We start from the raw sequence: 11,947 nt of genomic DNA, 5'->3' as shown, positions 1-11,947 counted from the left end.
AAAAATGGAACTTTGAGGGGGTCAAACCCCAGCATCTCATAGAAAAACTTCCATTTTTTTCCCAAGGAACCGTCAGGCTTAATACATTTCTTAGGTTTTATTACTTTTATTTTTAAACTTTTTTTTTCCGATTGCTGGCTTGTTCCATCCGCACCTTTCCTGACGGGGCAGGGTTTCAGGTTTTTTCAGGTGGGAAAATCCTCTTCCTGACAGTGTGGAAATGAAAGCTTGGCATGGACACACCTGAGCTGAGGGTGGCCAGGCTCTGGGCTGGGTGAGCATCCTCCCTCACTTGCCAGAAGCCGCCGTGCGCCACCCCGGGAGCTCTGCTCTCTGAGCAGAGCGGGATGGCCCAGCACATTTGACACCATTGTCCCCGAGCTGGCGACACGGCGAGCACCGGGAATGGCGATGTTGAGGGCACCCACCCTAACTTCAGCTCCATGTCGGTGACTTTCCTTGCTCAGCCCTTGTCTGCCAGGTACCGCCACATCAGTGATGGGGGCTGCCTTGTCTCAGGGCTCTCCCTCAGCAGAGCCCCACGGGGATCCTTACGGAAGCCGCAGCCACACCGAGCCCTACGGCACTGCCACCCTTGTGCCACCACGGCCAGCGGGCTGCCAGGCTGGGCACGCTGCAGCGCCGCCGAGATGGGCCGGCTCTGTCCATGCCCAGATGTGTCCCTGGGGAGGCACCATCGGCATGGCCCCCAGGGCTGTGTCACAGCGCCCTGTGGAAGCAGAGCTGGCCATGGCGGGGTGACAGCCGCTGGGCAGTAGCTCAGGCTGCCGCGGGATGCGCCGCTGTCCGCCGGGGCCACGGAGGAGCCCCTTGGCCAAGCCTCCATTCCCAGCGGCAGGAGGGACAGGGCTGGGGCTGTGCAAGCAGCGGGGACGCGCCAACGCCTTCCATGGAGCGGGAGCAGGTCCTGGAGCCCCGGGAGCGAAGCCCGCCCGCGGCCTTGGGCTCGTCCCTCTCTGTCCCCAAAGGCGCCGCCGGCCCCAGCCCGGCCCCGCCCCTTCCCCGCAGGCCCCGCCCCGCCATTCAAGCCCCGCCTCCCAGCCCCAGGTCCCGCCCCCGGCGGCGCGGAGCGGGCGCTGATTGGCTGAGGGGGGCCCGTCCCGCCCCCGCCCCCCTGCGGGCGGTGACGTCAGGCGCGCTCCCCGCAGGGGAATGAATGGGAGGCGGGCGGCACCGGCGGGCACCGGCACCGGGACACGGCACCGGGACACGGCACCGGGACGCGGCACCGGGACACGCCACCTCCCGCCGCCGGGCTCCGCCGGCCGGGCCCGCGGCTCTCCCGCCCCTCTTCTCTCCCCTCCGCCGCCCCCCGGGCCAATAAAATGATGCAAAGCTCTGCGCTCGCTGCCGAAGGGGCTGTCAAGGGGCTTCCCGAGATCCTCGGTGTGCCGGTGCAACGTAAGGACGCTTTTCTCTTCTCCCTCCCTCGCTCCCTGCCGCAAAGGCGGCCCCGGGCCGGCGGGGCAGCGCCCTGCGGGCGGGCAGGTGCCTCCGCTCCCGTTCGCTCCCGGTTCTGCACTTTCCGTTCGTTTTCCCCAGCGTGTAGCGCCGTTCGAGGACGCGAAAATGCGGAGGGTGCGGGAGGGAGAGCGGTGCCCCGGGGCGGGCGGGCAGCGGAGCGATGCGGGCTCGGCCCCGACGGGGAGGACGGCGCGGCTCCGGCTGTGCGTGTGTGAGCGTGAATTCGAGTGTGAGTGTGAGTGTGAGTGTGTGTGAGTGTGACTGAGTGTGAGCGTGAGTGAGGGCGAGTGCGCGGCCCCGGCCCCCGCCCGCCCCCGCGCATCGCCGACCCGCAGCGCACGACACCCCGCTGATATCGTTATATCGTTTGTCGCGACAGGCGGCGGCAGGAAGGGGCCCAGGGCCGTGCGTGCGCGGTACCGGGATGGTACCGGGATGGCGAGCCCGGCTGGGCGCCGCGGGGCCCCCGGAGCGATGCCGCCTCACCCGCGTCTATCCAAAAATCCCCCTCGTGTCTCTGTGGGTGCCTGCAGCCCTGCAGCCACAGGTAGCGCGTCCGTGGGGGTGCGCACAGGCACGCGTGGGGCGCACCCACAGCTGGATGGAGCCCGATGGGGATGGTGCACCCCGAGGGAGGATGCTGGAGCCGAGCTGGGGGTGAGCCACGGGGGCTGTCAGCCCTGTGGTCCTTACAGGGCCGAGCCCCGCGCGGGGGCATCCCGCGGGCACTGTAGATGCCCCCTGTGGATCCCGGTGGGATTCGGCCGTGCCCCGGTGCCCCCTGGGGCTGCGGGCGGCCGAGGGGGCCTCCGCCAGCTGCCACCTGCGCGGGTACCGCTGCTGTTGTTGTTATTGTGAATTTTATTATTATCGTTATTATTATTATTATTATTATTATTTCTCCCCGTTCGCAAACCGTTCCCGAGAGCGGGGCGTCGCCGCGCTCCCGGAATGGGGGGACCCCAGCGGTGCCACAAGAGAGGCGCCGAGAAAGTTGAGGGGAGGGACCCGGGAAGGCGGGGGAGGAGGGACGGGACGGGCCCGAGGCGCGGGACAGCCCGGCCGGGGTCCGGGGCCACGGGGGGCACGGGGGGCACGGGGGGCACAGGGTGTCCGCTCCGGGACAGCTTCCCCCACCTCCGGCCGCTCCCCGCGGAACCCCCGTGCCGCTCCGTGCCCCGCACGGGGACCCCCCCCCCCCCTCGGCGGCTGGAATTCGTTTTCCGTGGGTTTTTCGGTGCCCCCTCTTGCAGCGGCTCTTCGGGGGACCTGTCGCCGTTATCCCCCGGTTCGGTTCAGTCCCTTTGCCGAGCTGCGGGAGGGTTAAACAGGAGAGCCCGTTTAACCAATTTCACCGCAGCAGAGGGGAAGAAAAATCGCGGTCAGGAGCACAGAGCCGGTGCAGGGTCAGGGACATGCAGGGTCTGTCCCACCACCGTATGCCGGGTCAGGCCGGTTCCGAGTAGCTGGGTCACTTTTATGGCCTCGTAATCCCTTGATTTAAGAGAAAAATGAGGTGCCCAAACCACCGTGGAGCTGCATTGCCCCAGAATAACTCCCTGATCTGGCCCTTCCCGGGGCCACCAAACTCCCTTGCCCATGACATTGTCATTCCTGAACTGACTGATGGATATCAAGAATTAGCAGAAAAGAATCCAATGAGATACTATTATTATTATTATTATTATTATTATTATTATTATTATTGATTTATTATTATTATACCATTTGTATCTCTAGTAATGCTATTATTATTATTATTTGCAATAACAATATTAATAAAAATAATTAATATTATACTTATTTATGTGCAAAAAAAAAATGGCAGAAAGAAAAGAGATGAGGCTGGGCTGCTGGAAATCATCCTCCTGTGGTTTTCCCGCTGCCCCAGCCTGAGCCCTGCGGCCACTGCGAGCTCCCAGCCACCTGCTTTCATGTCGTGACAGATTTGGGGCCTGATCCTGCCTCAGTGACGCAGAACACGGCCCCCTCCGAGCCAGAGGAAATTGTCCCTGGGCAGGGAAACTCTTCCCAAGAGGCCCCCAGCAGCACCTCGATATTTCATCGCGTGTGAGAGGAAAATCCGTGACATTTGAATTTTTAATCGCTATTAAATCGCGGTTTTTCCTCTCTCTTTAGCCACCAGTTCCTTTATTTTAGCAGTGCTGTGTCCTACAGCATCTCTTTCTGCAGGATTTTGGGGAGCCGAGCAGCCTCTCCCCCCGCCCCCCCCCCCCCCGACAGGCCTTGCTTAGCCTTGCAGACGGGATTGTTAAAAATAAAATTCCGAATATTATTTATGAATATTGTTTTGCAAATCTCACCGGAGTCAAAACTCGTGCCAAAGGCTGCGGGAACAGTGCCCGGCTGCCGGCAGGCTCCGGCCAAGGGGCTGGAGCGGGGGGAGTGATTAATCGCCGCCGAGACAGTCGTTTGCTTGCAGCAGAGAAATGAATTGGAAGGTTTTGCATGTGAAGGAATGAGGTTTCCTGCCCTCAGAAAGACTTTTGAAGGAATCCCCGGACCGGCGCTTTCCTTGGGCTCGGTGCAGGCTCCGGTACCGGCGGCCCGGGTCCCTTTGGGCTCCGCACTCCCAGACACCCATTCCGCAGCATCCGCGGGTTCCGTCCCTTCCCCTGAGCGGAGCAGGACCCTGCCCCAGGGCCGGGGATTTGTTTGTCCGGAGCAGGAGGCTGCCCCAGGGCCGGGGATTTGTTTGTCCGGAGCAGGAGGCTGCCCCAGGGCCGGGGATTTGTTTGTCCGGAGCAGGAGGCTGCCCCAGGCCGGGGCTGTTCGTGCCCGCCGTGCCCGGCGGGGAGCGCATCCCCCCGCGCTGCCCCCACATCTCCCCCCGCTCCCTTCCGGAGGGGCTCCTGCGGTCTGGGGGATTACTGCGGCCACCGGCCGGTTTGTTTCGTTTCAATCGATATTTCTCTAATTTTTCCCGTCGGGGAGAGGGGCGGGGAGCGGGGAATGGGAAGATGGACCCGCCGCTAATAAATCACGGCAGCGGCGGGGACCAGGCCATGGCTCGGGTGCGTGGGAGGGAACGCGGGGAGGAGGCGGGGGATTGCGGATCTGCCCACGGGCTTTCGTGGGATACGGCCAAATCCTGGCGGGATGCACCTGTGCGGTCCCCTCACGGGGCAGAGGGGACCCCCAGATTTCCCCCCTCTCCCGGGGAGAGGGTGGCACCGAGGCTGCTGCATCGCCCGGGTGGTCCCCGGGTGGAGAGGAGGGACCCCGCGGCCGTGTCCCCCCCCCGAGGAGTATCCAAACCACCCTGTGCACGCAAACAGGGAATGCTGGGGGGCAAAGACAGCCTGGGAGCGCCTCGTTCCTGACGTACCAATTGTGCCCATTAACTTTATTCCTGTTCTATAAAATAATTCAGGTAAAACGAGTGCAATAAACGCGAGGCAGGGAGGCAGCTGCCTCCGTGGCAAAGCACAAAGCAGGGTGCAGGGCTTGAATCTGAGATATTTTCTCTCTGCAAACCGGAGGGACATCTGGTGCCCCTGGCAGTTCTCCCTTTTGTTATTGTTGATATTATTGTTATTTTTATTATCATTATTAATATCATCATCCCTGCGTGTGCACACAGGCATCATTGCACACGCGGGCACCTCTGCGTGGGGATGGTGCCGTGCATCTACAGCGAAATCGGAAGGAAAATCGGTCTGCTTTTGAAATAAATTAGTTTTCTTTGGGAATTTGAAGGGAGATACCCTGTTCTCGGCTGCAGTTGTTTGCTTGTTGAAACTGAGCTGCGTCGCTGCTTTTAGGAAGGGGAAATCTCTTTGTTGGCTTGTGCGAGTTTAGGACGGGTGCACGCAAACGCATCCGTGTTTACATAAATAATCATTTAGACACAAAACGTGTTTCCTGGAGGTGCCCACGCGTTTGTGAAACTGCCCAGAAGGATTTCCTGGGGCCGGTGCTGCGCTGGTGGCACCGCCGGTGCCGGCAGCTCCCAAATGGGCTTCACAAACCCAGCCTGGAAATCGCGGCTGGTGCCGCGGTGCTGGAGGGAGGGCATCGAAGCGTCCCGGTGCTCCCAAACCAAGGAGGGAAAGAGGGACCTCTGGAAGCCGTAGAATCATTAAGTTTTTGATTTATGGTGCGGTTAATGCGGCAGAAGCAGTGGCCGTGGTCTGAGGGGCGCTGGGATTGTCACTGTCCAGCCTGGCAGGGATGGGATCAGCTGCCCTCGCGTGAGGTACGTGGCAGGACCCCAAAGGATTTTGAAATAATGTTGTTCGAGGCTGGAACAAGATGAGATTTTCCCTGTGCTCTTTTCCTCCTTCCTCCCCCCGCCCCCCCCGCCTTTATTTCCTCCTTTGCCCGTTCCGTCCTCTCCCCCGCTCTTCTTTTCTTTTCCCCTTTTTTTTCTTCCTTTCCTTCCTCTTTCTTTGCCTTTCTCCCCTTTTTCGTTCCCATTCTCCTTTCTCTCCCCGCCCCCCCTTTTCCTTTTTTCTTTTCCTCCCTTGTACCATTCTTTTCCTCTCTTCCCTCACGTTTTTTTGTTTCTCCTCTTTTTGCTTTTTTTTTTTGTTTCTGCTTAATTTTCTCCTTTTTCCTGTTTCCTTTTTGAATCTTACCTTCCTTTTCCTTTTTTAAAAACAATTTCCCTTCCTGTGAAGTTTTCCCTTCTTAAATATTTTTCCCTTTAAAAAATATTTTCCCTTTTTTATCTTCATCGCTTTTTATTTTTTCTTATATTTTTTTTCCTTTCAAAAAACCTTTTTCATTCTTTACCAGTTCCCTTGAAAAAAAATTTTCCCTTTTCATAGTTTTATTTTTTAAAATATTTTTCCTTTTTTATATTTTTAAATATATTTTTCCTTTTAAAACCTTTTTTCCTTTTAAAAATTTTCTTTTTTTAAAATTTTTCTTTGCTTCGTGTTTTTTTTTTTTTGTTTGCTGTTTACTTGTTTGTTTTAATATTTTTTTCTCTTAAAACTTTTTTCTTTTTTCTTTTTTTTTCCCCCAAATCCGTCTGCTTCCATATGTGTGAGTCAGAGTGGGGCAACAAGCGGGGTCCCTGCTCGGTGGTTGTGCCATTCCAGAGGGAGGGGAGAGGCAGGCGGGGAAAGCTCGTGGCGGAGAGCAGGACACGGCGTGAAAAACGGGCTGCAGGAAGGGACAGCACCGCCCGTGTGTCTGTCCGAGCCAGCCGGGGCTGTCCCGGCGGCTTTTGGCAAAGGTTGGCAGAGGGGTATGCCCCGGGACCCCGGGGATGTGAGGGGCGGCATCTCCAAAAACCCCGCGATGTGCCCGGGCAGGGTTTTGGGAGCCCCGAGGGGTTGCGGTGGCTGACGCTGCTCTTCTCTCCATCCTCTCCGGGCAGAGATCCCCCAGTGCGCCGGCTGCAACCAGCACATCCTGGACAAGTTCATCCTCAAGGTCCTGGACCGGCACTGGCACAGCTCCTGCCTCAAGTGCGCCGACTGCCACATGCAGCTGGCCGAGCGCTGCTTCTCCCGGGCCGGCAGCGTCTACTGCAAGGAGGATTTCTTCAAGTGAGTAGTTCCCCCCAAAGGCAGCGCCTCCATGCCCGCCGAGCCAGCGCACAGCTGAATTTTGAGCATAATTTCTCCCAAATCTTCCCGCAGCTGGTTGTTGTTGTTGTTGTTGTTGTTGTTGTTGTTGTTGTTGTTGTTGTTGTTGTTGTTGTGGCAATAAAGGGGATGTCGGCGCTTTGCAGCTGCTGCCAAGTGGACGCTGCTTGCTGGGAGTTAACCATGGGAAAGCCCCAAATCTCCCCGCTGCTCCTGTCCCTCCCCTGTGCTGGTGTTCAGGCCCCCGGGAGTGACATCCTGCCGTGGTTCCGGTGGCCCCGGCTCCGCTCGGAGCTAGAGGGCAGGAGAAACCCGCGCAAGGCATCGACAGCGCTGCCTCTTCCTCCCCAGTGCCTCCCTCACCTCCTCGGGATTTGCTGATGCTGTTTCTCTCCCTTCACCTTTTACCCCTTTCTTTTTATTTTTTTAAAAATCCTTTTTTTGCTCCCATTACCGTGAAAACCTCATTTAGTTGCCTCGGCAGCTGCCTCTGAGCTGTGCGATGCCCCAGCCTTGGCATTTTCCTGCTCCCACCAGACAGGACAACCCATTAAAAATGGACTTTGCCTTTAGGATGCTCTGGTCTCCGGCTGCCGGTGAAATTTGGGAGTTTTCCCAAGGGATAGAGAAGGTTTTTTGCTGGGGGTTGGATCCCGGCCGGGGGGTGCCTTTCACTGCTTGGATGCAGCAGCTGCTGCCCCTCTGGGACTGAATCCACCTCCTTGTGTCATCATCTCCCACTCTGGACCAGCCTCGCGGGCTGTCCCCACCACCCCTGGCCGCAATCCTAAAGCCATTAGGTTAGTCCCTAGACAGGACTTCCCTACCTTCCCATCCCCAGGCTCTCCCAGATCCTCATCAGGCATCAGGACCAAAGATGCAGCTCGGATTTCTCCTTCCCGGAGACGGTCAAAGCGGCCACTCCAGCCTGAGTAATAACACTTCACTTCTGATATTTTCCAGCCTATTAATCTCCGAGTCATTTAAATAGTCGCCCAAAAGGTGCGGGTAATCAATGTTAATTGGAGTTGAAAGATCAGCGACTTTCTCAGATGAGGTCCTGCCTGGATTATTTGGTGCCAATCAATAGCAGCTCTGCGCTCGCACCTCACCTTTCCTTAACCGCTCATTGATCTCGGGGTGGGGAACGTGCTGGGGACGTGAGGATTTCAGCCCAACTTCAGAGGCACTTGGCAGCGCAGGAGCTGCTTTGGAAAGGATCAGATCGATTTTTGATGGTTTTTTTGTCTTGTTTTTTTTTGTCTTGTTTTTTTTCCTTCCCCCGAATTGCAGCTCTTGATCCTTGGCTCTGTCCTGGGTCCTGTGTCCACAGATGATGTGGAAGCACCCCGGGGTGTGAGGACAGTTGTTAAAATGGCTTTTACAGTGTTCTGTGAGAGGGGGTGAATGGGCGGGAGATGGGGGCTGCAGACTGGGCACCAGCTCAGCCTTGGGAGCAGAAAAGCATCCTCTGTCCATCCTATCCCTCTCTCACTCCTGCTTTCCTCCTTCCCTCCATTCCCACCCTCCTTCCTCCTCCCCTCCATTCCCACCCTCCCTGCCTTTATCCTCCATTCTACCCTTTCCTCACCTTTCCCTCCCTCTCTCTCCTCCATCTCCTCTCCACCCCTCTCCCTCCTTCCCCCTTCCTCTCCCACCTTCCCTCCCCTCTGGGTCCAGGAGAGCTGAGGTGTCCCCTACAGGTGTCCAGGGACTCTCCCTTTAGGATACAAGTCCAGAAAATGGGACAAACCAGGCTTTCCCTTCTCACTTTCTGCTTCCAGCGCCCCAAAATCCTGCTGGCGCCACTCATGCCCAGTACCTGCCACCCATCCCTGGGTGACACCTGCGTGGCTCAGGGACAGTCTCAGACACCCAGCTTTGGTGGCCGTGCCCTGGATTTCTGGAGGGAATGAGCACTCACGGGGCTTGAGGGTGATTTCTGAGGCTGTTCAGGCCTCAGGGGACAGCCAGGGGTGCCTGGAGTGGCTGCACTCCCCCGGCACTCAGATGCCACCGCCTGTCCCTGCAGCCTAGGGCTGGGCCCAAGGGGATTGGGGTTCCTGTTCCTGCTCGGGCTGTTCCTGTTCCTGCTCCTTCAAAGCCGACGGGGCAGATTTATTCTGACAGCTTTGTCACCTGGGCTGCTGCAGTGCCAGGGTGGCTCTGTGGTGCTCTGTGGTGTTTAGGGCTGCTCTGGGGAGCAGGGGAGACCTCGCAGAGCCCTGTGGAGCCAATGGGAGGTGGGGATCTGCCCCGGCTGAGTGCCACAACATCTGTTACCAAAACCACCAGTGGAACGTCCGCTGACTTTTGGTTTCCTCCTCATGGCACGAGTCACCCTTCATTCAGTGAATTCTCCTCTTGCACATTTTCTGCACCATTCTTCCACGCTCATGTTCACTGCACGAAGCTTCCCCACTCCCTGCAGCGTTCCTGTACCATCCTTGCACATTTCTTTCACGCTGCTCCCACACTCCTTGCACCGTGCTCCTTCCACACTTCTTTTCCCACTCTCACCCCCACCTTGTGCGCTGCTGCCACGCTTCTCCCACGCCCCTTGCACACTCCCTGCAGCCGCGCTGGCAGCTTTGCTCGTGCCCCACCCCACCCCACGCCCCTGTCAGGCCATCGTTACGGTGTAAGAGCCCCATCATTCTGCATTAATCTGGGATTCATCATGCCAGCGGGGCGGCGTAATTAATTTATTTGGTATTAATGTGGATGAAATATGTACTGTCCTTGCAGGGGAAAAATCAGACAGCCTATAAGCATTAGTTAAAAGAATCATTAAAATCAAACCTTCCTCGGCTCCATTAGGCCGGTCTCTCACTCTGAGGAAGATAAACCCCCGCCGTGTGAAGTGTCATGCATAATAAGGTTGATCGCCGGTTTAAACTCTGCCCCGTCTCCCGCTGCCCATCCCGGCAAAGCCCACCTCGCCGGGGGGCTCAGGCTAGCCCGCTTCTCCCCGCAGGCGTTTCGGGACCAAATGCACGGCGTGCCAGCAGGGCATCCCCCCGACCCAGGTGGTCCGCAAAGCCCAGGACTTCGTGTACCACCTGCACTGCTTCGCCTGCATCATCTGCAGCCGGCAGCTGGCCACGGGCGACGAGTTCTACCTGATGGAGGACGGGCGGCTGGTCTGCAAGGAGGACTACGAGACGGCCAAGCAGAACGGTAGGCACCCCGAAAGGGCTGCGAGGAGCACGGCGCGCTCGGGGGCGGCCGTGGCTCTGTACCCGCGGGGAGTGGCGCTGCGGGCTCTGGGGCAGCCGCTTTTGGGGAGATGTTCCCCAGGGTGTGCTGCCGCTCGGGGCTGCTACCGGCTCCTTGGCTCGCAGATGACTCCGAGGCGGGCGCGAAGCGGCCCCGGACCACGATCACGGCCAAGCAGCTGGAAACGCTGAAGAACGCCTACAAAAACTCCCCCAAGCCCGCCCGCCACGTGCGGGAGCAGCTCTCCTCCGAGACGGGGCTGGACATGAGGGTCGTGCAGGTGAGGCCGCGGGTGCCCCTCGCCACCCTGCCCAGAGAGAAGGGCGGTGCAGCCTCTGGGGGGCTGGGTTTGGGGGATGCAGGGGTCACAGGGGCATTGGGGCGCCTGGAAGCTGGGCTGCAGGGATGATGGGCTACTGGGTTGCTTGGGGGTGCGGGAGTGGGAGAGCAGGAGTGCTGGCACGCAGGTTTGCAGGGTTCAGGGATGCTGGGTTGCGTGGGGGTGTAGGTGTTGGCGTGCCAGGATGTTGGTGTGCCAGGGGGCTGGCATGCTGGGATGCAGGGGCGCTCGGATGGATGTAGGGGCGCTGGCATTTAAGGGGTGCCGGGATGCTGGAGCGCTGGGTTGCAGAGGCGCTGAGTTACAGGCGTGCTGCCACGCAGGACTGCCGGGGTGGCGGGGTGCCGCGGTGCCACCGATGTCCCCATTGCCCGCTCCAGGTGTGGTTCCAGAACCGACGGGCCAAGGAGAAGCGGCTGAAGAAGGACGCGGGGCGGCATCGCTGGGGGCAGTTCTACAAGAGCGTGAAGCGGAGCCGCGGGGGAGGGAAGCTGGAGAAGGAGAGCTCGGCCGAGGACTGCGGCGTCAGCGACAGCGAGCTCAGCTTCCGCGGTGAGAGCGGCGGCCGAGCGGGGCCGGGGGGCCGCGGGGCTGCCCCCGGCGCTGACCCCCCGCCTCCGCTCTCCCTCCTGTCCCCGGCAGACGACCAGATCCTCTCCGAGCTCGGCCACAACAACAGGGTTTACGGCTCCGTGGGGGACGTGGCGGGCGGACAGTTGCTGAACGGCGGCTTCTCCATGGAGGGCACGGGACAGACGTACCAGGACTTGCGGGACGGCAGCCCCTACGGCCTCCCGCAGTCGCCGTCCTCCATCTCGTCCCTGCCGGCCCACCCGCCCTTGCTCAACGGGCTGGACTACGCCATGGACGGCAGCCTGGGGCTGGTGGCCCACGGGGCGCAGGGGGTGAGTCAGACCCTGCGGGCCATGGCCGGTGGGGGCCCCACCTCCGACATCTCCACGGGGAGCAGCGTCGGGTACCCAGACTTTCCCACCAGCCCGGCCTCCTGGCTGGACGACATGGATCACCCCCCCTTCTAAGCGCTGCTCGCCCCCGCCCCGGCCCCCCGCGCTCCCCCCGGCCCGCAAGCGCAGCACTGAGGGCACCCGCCGGCGGCTGACTTTTCCAGGAGATCCCATGGGAATTGGCCCTGGAGGGCTTCAGGGAGGGGGGACAGCGCCGGCGATGGCTGGGGTGGCTGTGCTCGGGCGGGGGGCACGGATGCCTTTGGGTGTAAGCACAAGAGAGGTGGCGGCGCACGGCGGGGACCCGGCCGCGGCGGGGCCGGCGGGAGGGAAAGGAGAACAACCGGGGGTGGCAGAGCCCATCCCGGCACCCGCGC

General features: G+C 59.8%; 1 protein-coding gene across 1 annotated transcript; it reads left to right on the top strand.

Moving 5' to 3' along the window:
- Window positions 1–443: 443 nt before the first annotated feature.
- Window positions 444–11,645, top strand: LHX4 (LIM homeobox 4). Its single transcript, XM_050977776.1, is given in 7 exon segments — window positions 444–449; window positions 1,170–1,422; window positions 6,836–7,007; window positions 10,024–10,300; window positions 10,303–10,545; window positions 10,986–11,157; window positions 11,248–11,645. Coding segments are annotated over 7 exon segments (1,521 nt in total).
- Window positions 11,646–11,947: the final 302 nt, after the last annotated feature.

The sequence above is a fragment of the Serinus canaria genome, chromosome 8, assembly GCF_022539315.1.
Source record: "Serinus canaria isolate serCan28SL12 chromosome 8, serCan2020, whole genome shotgun sequence".
In the NCBI taxonomy this organism is placed as follows: domain Eukaryota; kingdom Metazoa; phylum Chordata; class Aves; order Passeriformes; family Fringillidae; genus Serinus; species Serinus canaria.
This window is presented reverse-complemented; position numbering and strand designations above follow the sequence as displayed.